Source organism: Anomalospiza imberbis, chromosome 7 (genome assembly GCF_031753505.1).
Source record: "Anomalospiza imberbis isolate Cuckoo-Finch-1a 21T00152 chromosome 7, ASM3175350v1, whole genome shotgun sequence".
NCBI lineage: Eukaryota > Metazoa > Chordata > Aves > Passeriformes > Viduidae > Anomalospiza > Anomalospiza imberbis.
Window position 1 is genome coordinate 36,325,427 of NC_089687.1, and position 20,643 is coordinate 36,346,069.

The 20,643-nt window shown below is 44.9% G+C and overlaps 1 protein-coding gene across 1 annotated transcript in view; it reads left to right on the forward strand.

The window, feature by feature from the left end:
- Window positions 1–20,643, forward strand: part of COL6A3 (collagen type VI alpha 3 chain) — a 57,979-nt gene that overhangs the window by 13,443 nt on the left and 23,893 nt on the right. Inside the window, exons 4-13 of the mRNA XM_068196653.1 lie at window positions 828–1,430; window positions 5,463–6,065; window positions 8,284–8,883; window positions 10,148–10,714; window positions 13,442–14,062; window positions 15,187–15,786; window positions 16,361–16,963; window positions 17,367–17,969; window positions 19,644–19,990; window positions 20,481–20,559. Coding sequence (XP_068052754.1) covers window positions 828–1,430; window positions 5,463–6,065; window positions 8,284–8,883; window positions 10,148–10,714; window positions 13,442–14,062; window positions 15,187–15,786; window positions 16,361–16,963; window positions 17,367–17,969; window positions 19,644–19,990; window positions 20,481–20,559 — 5,226 coding nt within the window. The remainder of the gene's footprint in view (window positions 1–827; window positions 1,431–5,462; window positions 6,066–8,283; window positions 8,884–10,147; window positions 10,715–13,441; window positions 14,063–15,186; window positions 15,787–16,360; window positions 16,964–17,366; window positions 17,970–19,643; window positions 19,991–20,480; window positions 20,560–20,643) is intronic.

A 20,643-nucleotide genomic window follows, 5' to 3' on the forward strand; every position in this document is an offset into this window, starting at 1 on the left:
CCTTGATTGAATATCCAGAATCCATATGAAAAGTACAGACCAGACCCGTCTGACAGTAATCAACCCATCTTTGTGCAAAATATTTAAAGTGACACAATTTTTATGTGGCCTGGGTTGAGAACTGGGTGGGTCAGCCTGCTAGAGACATAACTTCAGGTGGATGCTAGCAGCTGGTCAAAGAGTTACCATCAAAGAAAAATAGCTAAAACCTTTTCAATTGTTTCTTACAAGTGTGTTTTAAATAATACTTATTCATGGTGGGAGAAGCCCATATATTCAGCCTCTGTGTTTAACCAGCAAAAGAGCAGAATTGTGACAGAGAGGCTGAAACTTTCCCTGCATCCAGTAAATGTTGGCTTTTTTCCTCCCAAAAAATGGAAGGCGGCAATGATAAAAACTCCTCACCCTTTACCTTCACCATGAATTGCCAGCAAAGTTCACCTTTTTCTTTTGGCTCTGTCTGAATGTTTGGACAGTACTGCCCACTGACAGAATGTACTAGATTTCCAAAAACTGTACTTTGCTGAAGTTTGTCTTTGCATGCCAATAATGCTGACCCCATGTTACTACAGCCACTGGCTCGTGTTGTGTCCACTCAAGCCCTCCTTTGATGGTTTGTGGATGCTCCTGGGAAGGGCCTGAGAGCTCATATTCAATCAGAATGCAGAACTAAGAGGCAAAAGTCACCTCCTCAGTGATCACGTTGTATTGTTTTCTCATTTTCGTGTTTCTCACTGGTTTTCCAGGAAACATGTCAGAACACTGTTACAACTGCATGTAATCACCCATTTTAATGCTTTCACCTTTTGCATTTCTTTTTTTTAAAGCTCAAGAGTCCGCTGACCTAATTTTCCTTATTGACGGATCAAACAACATCGGAGGTGTCAATTTTCCAGCCATACGCGATTTCCTTGTAAATTTGATTGAAATCCTCAGAGTTGGAGCTCAGCAGATACACATTGGGGTGGTGCAGTATAGTGATCAACCCAGAACCGAGTTCGCTTTGAACAGCTACTCCACAAAAGCGGATGTCCTGGATGCCGTGAAGGCACTCAGATTCCGCGGGGGCGAGGAAGCGAACACCGGTGCGGCACTGGAGTTTGTGGTGGAGAACCTCTTCACCCAGGCGGGAGGCAGCAGGATAGAGGAAGCGGTGCCTCAGATTTTAGTGCTGATAAGTGGTGGAGAGTCTAGTGATGATATCCGAGAGGGCTTGTTAGCGGTGAAGCAAGCTGGTATATTTTCGTTTAGCATTGGGGTCCTGAATGCTGACAGTGCAGAGCTGCAGCAGATTGCTACTGATGGAAGTTTCGCCTATACTGCCCTGGATATCCGTAACCTTGATGCTCTTCAAGAATTATTACTGCCCAACATTGTTGGAGTGGCCCAAAGACTCATTTTGTTAGCGGCCCCAACCATTGTGACTGAAGGTATGTATGCCTTTCTAGACCCTTGCATTTTGGTGAATCGATGAATGATTGAACTTTTGCACGCTTTACGAGCATATTTAAAGCTTTAAGTATTTATTTTATTTTTATTTATTTTTTTTTAAATTTTAAAACTTTTTTTCAGTTAATCTCTCTGGTCTCGTCATGGAGAAGTGATGTTTCTGTGCAGAAACTCATTGGCCCAGTAGGTTATCTCTCAAAAACCATGAGGTCTTGTTGCAGTAACTGGCATGACATATGAGGTGTTTTAAAAGACAGGAGCAGAATATAAAATAAAAAGGGGTATAATAAAAAAACCTCATATAATCCTAATTGAGATATCTAAGCACCCTGGGAGTAAATGTTGCAGCACTGCCAATTGTAAAAGTATTTATGCCATGTAAGCTTACATTATATGTCAGTTGGAAGTGTCATGACCATAAAATGTGGCTGAGGAAGGTAACAGGAATGCTAAATGGATCCCTATGTACCAGAGTTGAAATGATCTGCTTGCTAAAACAGTAAAATTATGCAACTCACTGAAGCTCTGGGCTGCTCTTGGTAAAAGGGTGACATTCCTGTGTTGTTGAACTTAAAAACTGAACAGTCCTTAGCCCTTCTGAAGTGAAATCCCTACTTTTGATCCATCGCTGAGAAAGTTTGTGGCTATCCACGGGGCCATGGGAATTAAAAATGCAGGTGTTAATATTCCACTTCGGTTACTTTGTCACCCATAAGTCCCATTGACATTATTTCTGGACTAGCATCAGTTCAGGCCTGGTAGGATAATGAATATCTGGATTTATGGGGCAAATAGGTGATTTATGAAAGACACAATATGACGTATTGCAGAGGTCCCTGGAAGGGGCCAGCCTGGAGCTGCTGCACTTAATTAACAGGATGCTTAATGCAAACAGCACTTTTGGGATCCTGTGGTCAGTCTGGAGTTCTGTACACACTGTTCCTCATGGTGTATGTTGACTTATAAAACTGCATTCCAGATGTCTTCGCTGATCCATGCCTAAACATGATTGCTATCCTGTGGCTCAAATCAAAGGGAGGAATTTGCCTTAAAGATCATTTTATGACCTTGCCTTGATTATTCAGGAAAGAACATTAAGAACTTTTTCTTGTAGCACCCTACAAGAACCATATTTAGCCAAATAATATGAAGTCATCATGTGTAGCTAAAATGTGTATGCTGGGATCTGTGCAACTCAGTGGAAATTCTCTCTTTCCTTCTGTCTGATTACTAACAGTTTGAATGGCAAGATTAAAAAAAAATTGGTACATTTTGTTTCATCTGCACTTGCGTATTTCTCACTTAAAGTGCCAGCTCATTTGTGGAAGGTGCTATGTCATCCTGTACAGTTACATACAGACAGATGTGCTAACTGGGGAAACAGATTATTTTCAAAGGCTCTTTAGGGAACTTCCTTCCCCTGGAACCCATGGAAATCAATTTTGACTGGTTTGCTCGATTGACATCAACAGCTTGGAAGGCTGAAGTGTAAAGCAGTTTGGGAGACGCTGCAGCTCAAAAGGGATGCCAAACCCTCTGTGGTGCCAAGTGCTCCTATGAAATGCTGAAGTCATCTTGCTTCACTTTAGCTTGCCAGCTGTTCATCCTGGGCTGATGGGGAGCTCTAAAGTGGCTTTCTGCTCCTTCACCCACTGAGGGAGCCCGGATGATGAAGTTAGATGAGGTGCTTCACCAGAGAGCTGACATGGCAATGAGGATGAAACTATGCAGGGCTGGGTTCAGTGCTGACACCCTCCAACATTCCCAAATTTGAGAGTCAAAGATATAATGCTTTGATCCCAAATCCTTTGAAATTCTTGGGAGACTTGCCATCAACTTTACAGCGCTTTGGATTAAACCCTATGAGATGTGCACAGCCCTGCTTAAAGGCTTTTGCATTAATTGTGTCCATGCAAACCATAACCATGGGTTGTTTCTTCCTGTGTGTTTTGGGTTTGGTTCTTGCATTCCTCTGACGAAAAATACTGCAGGATTTGAGAGCTGCAAAAGGAATGAGAAGTGGAGGGAACTCTTCCTTCCTAGCCTCTCTCATGTTTCCAAAGCCCCTTTGATGTTTTCCCCAAAAGTCAAAATTTTCCAGGCTCTCCACTTTTGGGTTTCTAGCTGCTGACAAGCTCAGGATGTGCTTTGGACATTTCTCCTGGGTCATACGAAGCAGCGATGTCAGCCCTTGCTATCCATTTGGAAAGTTTCCCGTTTTCAGCCCTCTCTTCCTTGGAGTAACTGAGGAGGAAGAAAAGCCTGGCTGGAGGGATGAATGCTGAAAATCATGGCTCTGGGAAAGGGATCATTTACATAAACCCTTGTTGTTTTTTGTGTAGCTCTGTTCTGACAGCATGGGCAGCCAATTGCAGACCACTGTCAGCTCACTTGAGGTTGTGGCTTGAGGAGGGCACCACCACGTTTGCTTTGTGCATGTCCTCATCTTTTTACGCCTGACAGCACCGTGGCAGGAAATTTTAAACTTCCATTTTTTTACGATTGGTCCTTAGTGACACTATTTCTAGCACAACTCCATGGAGAGGCGTTTGTAAAGGTTCTGCAAGGCAAGCAGGTCTTTCAGGATCTTTTGGCAGAGGGGCAGCTGAGTCACAAATGTCACCCCCAGCTCCAAGTCACCCCTTGGGGCAGCCCAGTCTCATGACACTCACCCATAGTGAGAAACCTGACGGCACCCAGCCTTTGGGAGCACTGCTATCCTTGGCCAGCTGGTGTCTGGCCAAGGAGGACTGCAGCCAAAGTTTTGTTCTTTGTTGAAATCCAAAGTAAACAGCCTCCACGCAGAGGAGCCCTGATGGGCTGGGGGCTGCTCTTCTCCATCCAGGCAGGGCAAGGCAGCGTTTGCTACCTCTTGCCCTGGGGAATGTGAGATCCCCGCGGGAGCAGGCTGTGCACTGGGGGTGACAGTAAGCCTGGGAGGTGATGGACCTGCCTCCTTGAACCCATCTCAGGAGCTCTTAGATGGGTGGGTGATTTAAGGATACCCCAAGTCCAGCATAATACATTGATTCATAGTACTCCAGCATAACTTGGAAGCAACACAAAGTTTCCTTTCTCAGGTCAATGGCATGAAATCAGGGAGGTGATGATGTGAGAGGATTTGTCTAAAAGATGGTATTAAGGTTAGGCATCATGATAATAATGTGTAATGCTGTTATCACAATCATATTGGTCTTGTTAATATCTGCCTTTAAAAATATATATATTTGCTGTATTAAATATCATGATGATGGAACCATCATGCTTTGGTTCCAATGCCACAAAACAGGGTTTTTTTCCTCCATGACTATCTTTCTTCAAACTTAGCCAGGGCGCTGGAAAGCTAATTGTGCTTTTTATGTGCCCTGTGCCATCATCAATAATAAAGTTTCAGAAGTTAAAAGGCAGGGAACCTGTTTGTTAAAGACATGGCCACCAGAACATAATCCAGCTCATCCATGACTGGGCCAGCTGTGCCAAGAGAAACCATAACTTGTTTTTGTTAGATGAGGAATAAGATTTAGGATGCAAAGACCCAAAAGCCAGGTATGTTGAGTAAGTGGAGACTGCTCTTTCCTTGTGTCATTGCTCTCAGGAACCTAATACTTCTCATACCAAACCACCACCGTTCAGGTGGTTACTCTGCAGATGGAAGGAGCATCACCTGCTTCTTTTACCTCATGTGCCCTCTGAGTGGCACAATTTCCCCTTACTGCCTTTAATTCTTGCTTTGACATGTACATGTATTTTAATATCCAGGTGTGTAAAAAATCACAGTTTTTGCAACTCTTCAACTCTTTGGTGTTTTAGAAAGGGGAAACAGTCAGATTTACTATTAGTCCTCTGCTAGAGCCTAAAATAATAATTCTTTTTGGAAAGCAAGACCTTTTTAAAGGTGTTTAGTGTAACAGTACTCCAAGCAAACAAGAGGTCCTGAACATTGCCGAGCTATTGGCACAGAATTGATGCAGAGTGTTTTGAAGGCTAACATGATGTTCATGTGTTACTTGCAGTTATTGAAGTGAACAAGAAGGATATAGTCTTCCTGATAGATGGCTCAACTGCTTTGGGGGCCGCCCCCTTTAACGCAATTCGTGATTTCGTTGCCAAAATTGTCCAAAGGCTGGAGGTTGGACCCGACCTGATCCAAGTGGCGGTGGCACAGTACGCAGACACTGTGAAGCCAGAGTTTTATTTTAACACCCACCAGACCAGGAAGGATGTGATGGCCAATGTGAGGAAGATGAAGCTCATGGGTGGCACGACACTCAACACTGGCTCGGCACTGGACTTTGTGAGGACCAACTTCTTCACCAGTGCTGCTGGGTGCAGGATGGAGGAAGGGGTGCTCCCCATGCTGGTGCTCATCACTGGGGGTAAGTCCAGGGATGCTGTTGACCAAGCTGCAGCAGAGATGAAGAGGAACAGGATTGTGACCCTTGCCGTTGGGTCAAGAAACGCTGACCTGGCAGAGCTTCAAGAAATTGCTCATGAACGAGATTTTGTGTTCAACCCGAACGACTTCCGCCTTCAGTTCATGCAAGCCATTCTTCCTGAAGTGCTGTCACCTATCCGGACACTCTCTGGAGGACTGATTGTCCCAGAGCCACCCTCAGGTAATTAAAGGCCTTTTTCTAATTAAGGGGGTGTGGTTTATAATTTTGCCAAGTCTTATTCTATGACATGTAAAGATAATGGGGAAAACCATACCAAATGCATGTTCCAGCATGGTTAAATGTGAGTGCATGAACAGGTCAGTGAACTTGGTAGTGTGCTTGTTGTTACAGATTTATGGTTCCTTCCTGGAGATTTTTGTCCCATTCTGATTTTGTCACCAACGTTTAAAGGCCTGGATGTGGAATATGTGCTTTACTAGTTAGGTACCCAAATTGTTCAGTGGAGGGTTTTGCTCTTCTTAGGGTCTGTGTAGCCTGTGAATAGGACACCTGTGATTGTTAAACTCTCTTCCTTAGTTTGGGAATCATCCATGGTGGGTGTTTGCTCAGGAGAGTAGAGGTTTCTTTGGAGTGTAAAGAACATAAGCCAGTTTGTGGAGATGTTCAGAGCTGACATTGTTGGATGGAAACTCACCCTTTAACAACATATTTAGTTTTCTTATGATTTGCTCAGCTCAAGCCCTAAGAGGCATGCAAGGTTATTTCAGTATTTTCATTTAATCTGTTTGGAAGATTATCCAAAGCTCCATGAAGCCAGTGGACTCTTTTTAATTGTCCTTGCCATTGGCATCAGTAGACTTTGGAAGAAACCAACTGATAGGGTCATGGCTTTTGAGGAAGTTCCCCCTGCATTTCAAGAGATGTTCTAGGTGCATGGAGATTTTATACCAAATTTCTCAGGATTTCTTCACAATAGAGATGCTTGAGGTGAAATCCATGTTGTACTAGATCATATTTGAACCTTGTATTTCTGTCTCATGGCATATGAACATTAGAAAACCAGGATTTCTTCCAGCTCCCAGTAAGATCAATAGTAAGGCTCCCACTGGCTTAAGTAGCTGTTGAATTGTGTCCATATTTTTCCTAGTTTCTCACGTAATTTACAATTATAAACCGCAATGGAAAAGAAACAGAATGTTTGGAAAGAATCCTGAAAGAATTAAAGCATGTGTCTGATTTACATGAAAATAAGACATTTTGAAATCAGTTTGCCAATACTTGTCCTTGATGAAGATGAATATCACAGGACTTATCATTTAATAAGCTTTGTTTCAGAGTGTGTTTCCAGCTAATACAGTTTTGCATGGCTATACACCAAAGCTGATGTGCTTATTTTTCAATGTAAATTAAAAATGTTCCTGTGTTTTCTCATTCTTTAAAGATCATTCATGCAGCTTCTCTATTTTCCCAGTCCTTTCTTTGTGCTCACAGCTATTCACACACACAATAACTAAGGGATCATATCCTGCCCCTACAAATTATTATTGGTAGCAACAAAACTGATTTTGACACTGGGCAGTTGCATTTTAACCAGCTATTGTCTCACCCTGGGCCTTGAATGGCACTTTTCTGGGAAAAATTTAAAATACAGAAAGCCAAGACAATCTGTAAAATCTGAGAGCAATCCCTGTATTCCAAAGAGCCCTTTATTTCCTTTTTGTTCTGAATAGCTCAGTTTTTATATATTTTATATACAGGACAGCAAGTTTACAGGGACAAGGCAAGCTAGAAAAGTGATTAATCTAGCCAGAAATAAACAGAAGTATAGTGGGCAGAATTAGCAATGGGCATAAATAAACCCCTGAATAACTCATTTGGAGGAAGACATCTAGGGGGATGTCTTGGATGACATCGGTTCTCTGAGATTCTGCTTAAAAGCTTGGCATTTTGGTCTGTGATCTGGACATGTTTAGAGCAAAAAAAGACCACAGGGTGATGACTCTGTGGTGTCTTGGAGTGTAGACCTATGTCCTGGAGCTCAGATGCTTGTAGATAGCCCAGGAAGGATTTAACCTTAAAAAAAGGAACTAAGAGCTGCCAAAAGTGGGAAATTTCTCCCCCTTCAACAGCCCACAAAATGGATGTCTATAACAAAAGACAGTAAAATACAGAGCTCAAGAAGGCAGGTATCCTCAGGCAGCTCTTGAGCCTGACATTTAAAAGATATGCTAATCCTTCCCTGCCCAATTCAGTAATTTCCAGCAAGGTCCTTGTTACTTCTGTGCTGATCACACCCTTGCTCCTCTCTCTCTCTTTCTCTTCCCCCCAAACACGGTTCACATGTGTGTACAGCGTATGCTGCATGCACACATGATAAAAAATTTTCCATTTTTTGTTTTCTGTGATGTCTCATGTTGTTTTCTGTGCTCTACTGCAGTTCAAGTAACCAAAAGGGATATCATCTTTCTTTTGGATGGATCACTCAACGTTGGAAATGCCAACTTCCCCTTTGTGCGGGACTTTGTTGCCACCCTAGTTAACTACCTTGATGTCGGCAGTGACAAAATGCAAGTTGGCTTAGTGCAATTTAGCGACACTCCCAAAACCGAGTTCTCCCTGTACTCCTACCAAACCAAATCTGACATTATCCAGCGCCTGGGGCAGCTGAGGCCCAAGGGGGGGTCGGTGCTGAACACTGGCTCCGCACTGAACTTTGTGCTCTCAAATCACTTCACGGAGGCCGGTGGGAGCAGAATAAATGAACAAGTGCCCCAGGTCCTAGTCCTGGTGACGGCAGGGAGCTCTGCCGATCCCTTCCTCCAAGTTTCCAATGAATTAGCTCGGGCTGGAGTGCTGACCTTTGCTGTTGGCGTTAGGAATGCGGATAAGGCAGAACTTGAACAGATTGCCTTTAATCCAAGAATGGTGTATTTTATGGATGATTTCAGTGCTCTGGCAGCTTTACCGCAGGAGTTAAATAAGCCTATAACAACATATGTTAGTGGAGGTGTGGAAGAGGTTCCACTCGCCCCAACAGGTAATACTTACCTTCCTGCATGCTGACTGCATGAAGTTAATCTTGTTTAAGTAAATTTCTTGTTTCCACTGTATGCCTTGACATGTGTCCAAGCCCTGAGTCATCAAAGTGGTTATGGCTGTGCTTAACTTGATGATCTTTAAGGTCCCTTCCAAACCAAACCATTCTGTGATTCTATGAACACATGGCTTGACACTGGAAGCTCTTAATTTTGTTCAAGTCATTGCTACCACACCTTAAAAGCACAGTTTTAAGTCTTTTGGTAGGTCAGGACCAAAGGAGGACCTGAGTAAGTCTGTGCCCACCAGTCACTGACTCTGGTGTTCCCTTGCTGCTCCCATAATAGGGCCACAACCTGTAAATGCATCTTGTGCAGTAAATCAGGCAATGTCAGCATGAGATTTTGACCCCAAGAAGTGGTGTGGAAAGGTTAAAATCATACCAAAGAGCACACAGGAGCAGAGGTCTAGCCAGGAACAGGTGGTCAAATCCATCCCCACAGCCACTTGGTCAAAGTGATGTCCTCAGGCTGTCACAGAGGCTGGGTTTGACTCCAGAAATTCAAAGTTACCCTCCAATATTAAACCCAAAGGCTTTTGGCAAGTTTATCCCTTTTAAAACAGGTATTTTGTCATTAATTCCATTATTGTGGCTATGTGTCCAGGAAGACATAGGAACAACTGGGATGAGTTAGTATGGAAAGGAGACAATTTAAGATTAATATGAAGGTACAAGAGGCTTGGGTTTGCCTTGGGTATTCAATGAGATCAAAAGGGCATCAAACTGAAACAGGTGAAAGGCTTTATGGATTTAGATGTTCCTTGTGATGCAAGGAGATAAAATCCAGAAAATGCTTCGTGTACATGTGCATGAACTATTTGTTGTCTACTGAGCCTTTAAATAGGAAAAAAAAACCCAACCAACCCTCCACTGCTGCTTTACTTCATGTCTGTATTGTCAACATATTGCTAGACCTAAAACATCACTGAACCAGCCAATTCATGATGTGATCTGATGTGATACAATATACGATATTTCCGTCTGGTGCCCAAATTTATTGAGTCTCAGGATAGACATATCCTTGCTTCCCCTTCTTCCTCAGGTGCTGTATAGTTCTGCAGACTTTGAATACTTTGGTAAATGAGAATACTGAAGGATTGAAACCCAGCTAACTTGCAGACTCTTTTCCAGGATGACGTATGAGAAGAAAAATGCTTTCATTTCTTTTTCTCCCCCCCTCCTTTCATTTGTGAATTTATTCTAGAAAGCAAGAAAGATGTTTTATTCCTGATTGATGGCTCAGCCAACCTCTTGGGCAGCTTTCCTGCCGTCCGGGATTTTGTACACAAAGTCATTTCTGACCTGAACGTGGGTTCCGATGCCACGCGAGTCGCTGTAGCTCAGTTCAGCGACACCATCCAAGTCGAATTTGACTTTGCCGAATACTCATCCAAGCAAGATATGCTTGCCAGAGTGAAAAGGATGAAGATTAAAACTGGGAAGCAACTGAACATTGGAGCTGCACTTGATGAGGCTATAAGAAGGCTGTTTGTGAAGGAAGCTGGAAGCAGGATTGAAGAAGGGGTTCCTCAGTTTTTGGTCCTCCTTGTTGCTGGGAGATCAACCGACGATGTGGAGGAGCCATCAGATGTTCTGAAGCATGCTGGAGTTGTAACCTTTGGTATCAAAGCCAAAAATGCTGACCCCGTAGAGCTGGAAAGGATTGTTTACGCCCCGCAATTCCTTCTGAATGTCGAATCCCTCCAACGGATTTCAGAGCTTCAGCCAAACATAGTCAACCTGTTGAGAACAGTCCAGCTTCAGCCAACAGGTACAGGGAGCCTTGGGGTTTCCAAGAGGCTGAAAGACATGACTTACATGCCCCACTCAGTTGGTAACTGGAGCGTCTGGGTCCGATGATCTTTAAAATGATTGTGTAGAAACTGCTGTTGTACTTGGAGTTTCCTCTGCTCACACTCTGATCCGGCAAAGCATTAAGTGCCAAACCAAATTTTGATGATAAATGGGGAAAATGCCTTTGTTCAGCAGCAAGAGCTGCTGCTGGTGCTGTTTCCAGTGTGTAAAATATGGGACAAACCTGAAATAACAGGACATTGTTGCCCCAGAGATGTTGCATGAATTGATGTGCAATGCTGGGCAAGGGCTACAAAAAGCAAATACTGGCTTATCTCAATTTCTCTTTCCATATTCCCTTTTCTGGAGGAGTGGATTCCAGCACACTGGATTCACTCTTGCTCTGTTATCTCTTCCAGGATATGATGGCAGTTTCTACATTTTCTACATACTCACAAATAAATCAGATGCTCCTGACTCAGTACCAATTCAAGCTCAGTAAATGAGATGGATTAATTGAAGAATAATTTTAAAAGGTCTTTAAAAGAATTACATGGCCACAGCAACAAATTCACACCGCAGTACTGGAAATTATGCATGTCCAGCTGTGTGATTTCCTGAAGCAGCCCTAACTGGAGCATTAGCTCGTCTCCCAACAGGAGGTGGAAATAAAGAAAAGTTACATCCATCTCTTCTCTCCATAAAGGGGCAGATGGACTTAGAACCATAGAAACATAAAAAAGAAATAGGGCTGGAAGGAATTTCAGAGTGCCATCTGCTACACACCCTTGTTCCCCAGCAGGATCTTTTTGCCCAGAACTAGATGACATTGATTTAATCTCTTCTGGAAACCCTTTGGGGAAGACTTCCCAGATTCCATAGCCAATCTGTGCAGTTGCTTTTATCAGACAACATTTTCCCTTCATGTCACCCTTCTGTCTCCCTAGTCACAATTGAAGTCTTCTGCATCTCCTTCAACCTGAGGAGGACACAGATGTCAGCTTGCTCCCATATTTTCATATTTTCATCTACTTTAGATAGATGAAAAGATTTTAGATATTTCTGCAGCCTTTTCATCTACTTTAGGCTTGACATGTAGGTCTTGTCTCAGTCCTCGTGTCACCAGCTGTGTACCCAGCTCATTCAATCCTTCCTTGTAGGTCTTGTAGGTTTTCTTCTACCTTTTCACCCTTGCCTCCCCAGCATCAGCCTGCTCCAAATGACCAGAGCGTCACAACGACATACCCTGGTCATCTCTTACCCCATCCTTTCCATGCAGATTCATGACCCTTCCCATATTTATGCAGCTTCTGTCTCAACCAAGTCTTGTGCAAGCAATACTCTTGAATTCCATCCTCCCTTTTAAAACCATTTCTGTCTTGTCCAGACCATTTGGAATTCCTCTGACCACCAAGGACTATTAATAATTGTGTTATTTGCTCACGGAGAGTAGCACCCACCCAGTGTCCCTAGTATTCTTGGCTAAAAGACATCAATTACATAGGAGCAACCATATTTTTTTCTTCTTTATCTGCTACACAGGGATTTTTAATAGGACTTTTCTATTGTTCCTGAACTTTAGAGGAAGTATATGAAACTGGGATACACCAGGCAATGTCTGCTCCCTCTTCCCACCTGTATTAATATTCCTCTCCTATGCATTAACCCACCAGGTTTCCAACAATCCTCTTAAGAAATAATTTTATCTGAAGTCTGCATTAAGAATTCAACTGCCCTTGTTTACTCTTTATATGGCTAAGCATTTGTAAGTAGATAATTAATATTTTCTTCAGAGGGGCAGACCATGCTCCTGCTTGTCCCACTTGACCTTGATCTAAACAAGCCAACAGCACTTTTTGGCATGTCATCCAGCAGTTGCTGTGTTTGAGAGGCAGTGATGTTTTCTGCTTGGCCCAGCCAAAGCTTTGCAATTCTCTTGGTCAATAGCATAACAGGTCAAAGTTCTCTGATCTTTGACAATTCATGGTCTTGATTTTGAGATTTGTTTGTTTGTTTCTTTGTGGTTTTTGTTTGATTTTTTTTTTTAAGAATAGTTTGGTCACGATTAGCATGTTTTTTTTCTTCCTGAAGATAGTAGAGAAAAAAACAAAGACCAGTATCTAGCATTTCAGAAGAGCATTTCAGCATTTTTAGCTGGATGTCCTCTCCAGCAATCTCTTAATTTCTTTTCAGAAGTATTTATTTCTAAGTTCAGTAATGCGCCAGAAAAGCTTTTCTCTCCCTCTCTTCACCATCTCCCTGTGAACACTCCCCGTATGCCATTTCATCCAGAAACTCATTGTTTCTTGGGAACAAAAGATCCCAGGCTCCTGTTGCATACTGAAAAGCCACATGCTACCTTCCCATGCCCCTTGGTAGCTGTTGGCTTCTCCCAGCCTCAGGTAGCAGATGGCACCCAGATGTCCCTTGGCACCCTATTTCCTATGGGTCTATGATTCTACGACTCGGTGGGTAAGGCATGGAGTGCACTGCACTCCGGTTTCCACCAGCTTCCACCCATCTGCCCCCTCACCAGGGATTGCATCCAGTGGCAAAGGAACCGAACCACCTTTCCTGACACTTCGCCTTCCCCTCCCCGAGGTTTGTTCTCCTTCGGTTCAGTGTATGAGGAGTATATTAACCACTGCAAAAGGGAATCTCACTTTCTCCCCCCCCCACCCCTTCCCTTACTTGTCTCAAACAGTAGTTGAGAGAGGTGAAAAGAAGGATGTGGTGTTTCTGATCGATGGCTCGGATGGTGTCAGAAGAGGTTTCCCTCTCCTGAAGACGTTTGTCCAAAGAGTTGTCGAGAGCCTGGACATTGGCCGTGACAAGGTGCGTGTGGCTGTCGCACAGTACAGCAACACCATACAGCCCGAGTTCTTGCTGGACACCCACGAGGACAAAGCAGATCTCATCAGTGCCATCCAGCAGCTGAAGCTCATGGGAGGGTCTCCTCTGAACACTGGGGCAGCCCTCGACTATCTCATCAAGAACGTGTTCACGGTGTCAAGTGGCAGCAGGATAGCGGAAGGCGTCCCGCAGTTCCTGATCCTGCTGACTGCTGACAGGTCCCAGGACGATGTCAGGAGGCCCTCAGTGGTCCTGAAGACGAGTGGCACGGTGCCCTTTGGCATTGGGATCGGAAACGCCGACCTCACAGAGCTGCAGACCATTTCCTTCCTCCCAGATTTTGCTATCTCTGTGCCCGACTTCAGCCAGCTGGACTCGGTGCAGCAGGTCATCTCCAACAGAGTCATCCGACTGACCAAGCAAGAGATAGAATCTCTTGCCCCTGACCTGGTTTTTACATCGCCCAGCCCAGGTGAGAAGATGTTTGTGTCTGCACCGAGAGCCAGTGGCAAAATATGATGTTTAGTAACATCATGGCTGCAACACAAACTGAAAAAAGCAAAGACGGTCATGGCTAAGACTCCAAGTCTGTCGTGGTCCCCCTGTTGGTGCACTCAGGGTTGGTAGGAGCTGTGCAATTGAACTGAACCACCTTTAAGCCCAGCCCCTCAAGGTGGTCCATGCTGTATCCACGTGGAAGACCCACAAAGTGAATGCTATTGCCTCAATCTTATTTTAAGTGGATGGATTTTAAGGCCATGCTGTTCCTTCTGGAAAGGAAATTGTGTCATTTAGATGCTACAGGGACACCTTCACACTATAAATCAAGGTCAGCTTTCTGCTAAATATAAGACATGCTGATTTTTCCTACGTTTGCCTCCCTCATTCACTGAGGAAAGGGAAATTGGAAGTGGGCATCAGGAGAAGGATCAGATCTTACATTTCTGGTCTCCCTTGGAATGAAATCCAGCCAGCATATGCCTGGGATGAAGAGTATCCAGCCCGTATCAGTTCCTTAGAAATGCACTGTCCTACTCTGTTCATTTCCTTCTAAGCTAGACCCCTTTCCTCCATCTCCATTTATCAGTGTGATATTCTGTGATAATTCAGGCTCTGAATTACCTGCATTACCACTGCAGAAAACACTTTATTAGGAATCAAAAAATTATCCTGGAAAGGCAGAAGCTGAGACAATAATAGGATAGAATCTTTCCTAGAAGGCAAAGCCAAAGAAAGGGTGGTGGTTCTGAATGTAAAGCAACCTGCCCTGAGTAAAGACTACCACCAGGCTACATTTTTTTGGGTGGAGATCTCACAAGGAATTACTGTTCCAGGTGTCCCGTTGGTCCCTCTGGCTTCCTTTGCTCTAGAATTTGCTGTTCTTGCACCCCCTGGGATGTACCTAGCAGACTGGTTGTGTCTCTGGGTTGAACCAAGAGCTTCCTGCTGGGGCTCCCAGGAGTTACCCCAGGCAGGGAGACAAGGAGTACCATCCCCATGGCCAGAGGCATGGGTCAGTGGTGTAGATTATAAGCTTAGCTGCTCTCCATAAGCAATTCCTGGTGCTTCTTCTGACCAATGCCTTCTCTCCTGCAGCGGGTGTGAAGAGGGACGTCGTGTTCCTGGTTGACGGCTCCCGCTATGCCGCCCAGGAGTTCTACCTTGTCCGTGACCTCATCGGGAGGATCGTGAACAACCTGGACGTGGGCATCGACACCACCAGGATTTCGGTGGTCCAGTTCAGCGAGCATCCCCACGTGGAGTTCCTGCTCAACACCCACTCCACCAAGGACGAGGTGCAGAACGCCGTGAGGCAGCTGCGGTCCAAAGGTGGCCAGCTGGTGAACGTGGGGGAGGCCCTGGAGTTTGTGGCCAAGACCATCTTCACCCGGCCCTCCGGGAGCCGCATAGAGGAGGGCGTCCCACAGTTCTTGGTCATCCTCTCCTCCCGCAAGTCTGATGATGACTTTGAGTATCCATCCCTCCAAGTCAAGCAAGTGGGGGTGGCACCTATGATGATAGCAAAGAACGTGGATACTGAAGAGATGATACAGATTTCCCTTAGTCCTGAATATATATTCCAAGTCTCCAGCTTCCAGGAACTGCCCAGCCTCGAGCAGAAGCTGCTGACTCCAATTGAAACCCTGACTGTGGACCAAATCAGGCGGCTGCTGGGAGATGTGCAACCCCCCATAGGTAAGGCACTGGCTCTCTCTGGGCTGCTACTCAAACAAATGTTGCCCAAAAGATCTCCTCTTTAGGTCAAGATTTTCCTTAGTTAAAAACAAAGTCATAGCACATATACAATTTTAGAAGGAAAGCTTTAGACAGATGGCAATTCTACCCAAGTACCTAAATATATTATAACCTATGATTTTCAAGTGAAGTACCTAAACATGACACCTTTTTGGGTCAATTTCAATTCAGATACACAGTGTATACAATTGCCTATTCCCACTTAGAAGCTCTCTAGGAAACAGGCATAAATCTGGGGCAAAATAAAGCTGGAAACATTGACAAATCCAGAGAAGAGTATTGATGAATGAAACAGATAGGGCTCTGGGTAATGCATGCTTCAAACTCTAGGCAGACACACATTCCCACTTGCACACAGGCCCTTTTGGAGAGGCTCCCTGAAGCACCATGCCTCAAGTTGGCCAAAATATGCCATGTGGTTCTACCTCACATGGCAGCAGATTGCAGAGAAATCCTCCAGCAAAGCTTAAGCAAAGGCTTGGCACACCAATAATTTCTTCTTGCTTCCCCGCAGATGTTTCTGGAGATGAAAAGGACATAGTCTTCCTCATTGACAGCTCTGACAGCGTTCGGCCAGACGGGCTTGCTCATATTCGGGATTTCATCAGCAGAATTGTCCAGCAGCTGGACGTGGGGCCGAACAAAGTGCGGATTGGGGTGGTGCAGTTCAGCAATGGTGTCTTCCCCGAGTTCTACTTGAAGACCCACAAGTCCAAAAATGCCGTCCTGGAAGCCATCCGCCGCTTGAGGCTTAGAGGTGGGTCCCCCCTGAATGCTGGCAAAGCCCTGGACTTCGTGGTGAAGAACTACTTCATCAAGTCTGCAGGGAGCAGGATAGAAGATGGAGTGCCCCAGCACCTGGTCGTCATCCTTGGAGACCGGTCCCAGGATGATGTGGACAGACCTGCCAGAGTGATCACTTCCACAAACATCAAACCTCTGGGTGTCGGAGCCAGGAATGTGGACAGGGACCAGCTGCAGGTCATTACCAATGATCCTGGGCGCGTGCTTGTGGTACAGGACTTCACGGGACTCTCAACCTTAGAAAAAAGGGTGCAGAACATTCTTGATGAGCTCCCAATACCTACAACAGACTCACCTGGACCATTCCCACCTGGTAAGGCTGCTATTCATCCTGGAGACTTTTCTGAACAGAGTATAGATAGTATTTGTATAAAGTGAAAATGATACTCTAATAACACCTTTTGATTCCCACACCTTTAGTTGCATTGATTAAAAGAACTCTTTGAAGTTATTGAGTTAGGAAAGAATATAATTAAATCTGAAAGAAGATGAGGGTGCCTATCAGAAGTAATGCTGTATGAAGTGTTATACAAAAATTTTCTTGTATGGATGTAAAATCCCACCAAGGGTCAATGAAATTAAAATGGTAGAAGGGAGAGAGAAATTTCAAGAAATTTCATTTGCAAAGTGCTACTTCACAAAGCTCTGAGCATCTTAGATGTTATAGATGCTGCAAAAAATTACTAACAACTGTATTTTCTTTGTAATCTTTTCAGGAGGTAAAAAGCAGGCTGACATTGTGTTTTTGCTGGATGGCTCCATCAATCTGGGGAGAGATAACTTCCAAGAAGTTCTCCAGTTTGTCTACTCTGTGGTGGATGCCATTTACAGGGATGGCGACTCTATCCAGGTAGGACTGGCCCAGTACAACTCGGATGTCACTGATGAGTTTTTCCTCAAGGACCACTCCACCAAAGCTCAGATTTTAGATGCTATCAACAAAGTCATCTACAAAGGCGGGCGAGTGGCGAACACCGGTGCAGCCATCAAGCACATCCAGGAAAGACACTTTGTGAAGGAGGCCGGCAGCAGGATTGATCAGAGGGTGCCCCAGATCGCCTTCATCGTCACGGGTGGGAAGTCTACAGATGATGGGCCAAGGGCCTCCTTGGAAATCGCGCAGAAAGGCGTCAAGGTGTTCGCAGTCGGTGTGAAGAACATTGACCTGAAGGAAGTCAGCCTGCTGGCCAGTGAGAGTGCCATGAGTTTCAGGGCATCCACAGCCCAGGAGCTGTCAGAGCTGAATGAGCAGGTCCTGGTCACGCTGGAAGCTGCCATGGAGGAGAGATTGTGTCCAGCACCAACAGATGTGACAAGAGGTAAGGACAATCCCTTCATTATATTCTCAAGTCATTCTCAGGGGTGGCTTTTAATGTCCACTGTGTTTTGATGGATTTGTCTGTCCTACTGTTGTGATTTGCCTATAGACTGAGGTGCAGGATGGGCTCATTTCTCCTCCAGGAATCTGATGGAGGCTGCAAACCTTTGGTACAAGAGTTGCCTGTCTATGGCCTTCAGCCTGTGAATGACTGGAGTAACATCACCACAGAGGTGCCATCGTGGTGGAACTCATTTCAGATGTGACAGCCAGGCACTAAATCATTGGCCTCCTACCACCACATTTGGCCTTTGGACTAAATCTCACTTTGGACTTTCTCACAGGGACATGATACCAGTATTATCTTGACAGACCAACTTGTTTTTTGCCAAAATGTAAAGTGATGGCCCTTGTTTCCCCTCCCTGTGTCTATTACAATATAATTGAAATTTTTGGCCATTCAGGCAGGCATGGTATGCTGGAAATCACAGAATTACAGAATTCTAGTATAGTTTGAGTAGGAGGGCACCCCAAATACCATCTCGTTCCAACTTCCCTGCCATGAAACACCTCCCACTATCCCAGATTGCTTCAAGCCCCATCCAACCTGGCCTTGAACACTTCCAGGGATGGGGCAGCCACAGCTTCTCTGGGCAACCTCTGCTAGGGCCTCACCACCCTCACAGGGAAGAAGTTCTTCCCAATATCCCATCTAACCCTGCCCTCTGGCAGTGGGAAGCCATTGCCCCTGCTGTCACTCCAAGATCTTGTCCAAAGCCTATGTCCCAGCTCTCTAGTAACCCCTTTAGATGATGGAGGGGAAAACCAGAATTTCCCTTGTCAGATCATCCAGGATGCCCACCTGATCTCATGACAGGTATATGAAGAAAGAAACTGAGCACGAGTAGTTGTAGTTTAAGGTAAAATTGCCTTAAGAAGGAATCCCATGATTTGGCTACTTCAGAAGCCAAGCAGGGGAATTGTGGTGAGTAAGTGAGCTGGTATTGCTGTCGGATCAGACTCCCAGCAGCTGGTTTTACTTACTACATTACAGCCAGTCCTACTCCCAGCACGGCTGATCATGCCTCAGCCCTCTGACTTTGAGCAGAGGCATCTCCTAAACCTCTGGAGAAGTGGAAGGAGAGGCACAAAAGCCCTGAGCTGAGCAGCAGCTCCAGCTGAGGAGAAAAACTGAGTGCTAGGAAAAGCAAACCACTGCTGGTGGTATTAACTTATCCCAAGTGTGGATAAGATATTAACCAGGCAGTGTGGCTAATATCAAAGAGAATTCAAACACCTCCCTTTGATTCTCTGAGTGTCACTTCCAGCACAGGCAGAAGGTGCACACTGTACAAGTACTGACAGGTTTCCATGTGCTGGAGAGAGAGAAGCAGTCTTAGCTGCCTGATGAAAATGCAAATTTCTCTTGGACTTGGTTTAGGCAGCTCATCCCAGTGCTAAAATTTAAAAAAGTAAATTAATAAAACACAAGTTTTCCCGGGTTATCACTGCTATGGTGAAAGGAAACACAAGGCACTTGTGCAGCAAGTGGTGTCAGTTCTTGATGCAGTGCCCTCATTAACTACTAAAAGAGTAATTAGAAAAGCCATTACTTGAAAACCAATCATTGCATTGCTCCATGATGTTCTTCTCTCTTTCTTCATTCCCCTCTCAGACTGTGACTTAGACGTGATAATTGGCTTCGATGTCAGTGATGTTGGGCCCGGTCAAAACATCTTCAGTTCCCAGCGAGGCCTGGAGTCGAGAGTGGAGTCGGTGCTGAACAGGATAACGCAGATGCAGAAGATCAGCTGCACTGGCAACCAGGCACCCAACGTCAGGGTTGCCATCATGGCCCAGGCCCAGGGGGGACCTGTGGAGGGGCTGGACTTCTCCGAGTACCGGCCCGAGCTCTTGGAGAGGTTCCTGGACATGCGGACCCGCGGGCCCTATTACCTCAGGGCAGACACACTGAGGTCCTACCTGAGCAAATTCCGATCCTCGCCCGCTGGCAGCACCAAGGTGAGTCAGAGCCAAGGCCTCTGGGGTGGTATTGGCCAGCAAAGCTGACTTCTGATGTCCTTTGGTTGGTAAAGAAACTGTAAATTCATAACAATTAAAAAAAACCCATTAAATTAATTGAATTTATTCACTATAAATTTAGTCACTTAAGCCCTACTTGTTTGCTGCACTCTGCCTGCATTGTCATGGTCCTGTCCTGACAATTGATGAGCATCACTGCAGCCAGTTCCCACAATCACTGCTTAGCTGCAAATTATCACTCTCCAGATATTTCCTGTGTTGTGCTCTAGCAACACCTGCATGATGTACAGAACAGGAACGTACAGGAACCTAGCACAGGAATGCAGAACTTTGTGGCCTGGAAAAGGTGTAGAAGTCCCCTCACCTTCTCTCAGATGAAGCATTGGAAAAAGGCCCTTCAGGTTGCACATTGATTATGTTTCACACCTGAAATATTCTGGGTCCTGACGGAAATTTGTTTCTCTCCCAGGTCATAATCCATTTTACTGATGGTGTAGATGAGCCAATAAATCAGCTGGAGGCTGCTTCGTCTACTTTACACTCAGAAGGTAATTTTTTTGCTCTTCCAGGCAGTGATTATAGTCCATGTTAACATGTAGCCCATTTTACCACCGTTTCTCCTAAATTCATCT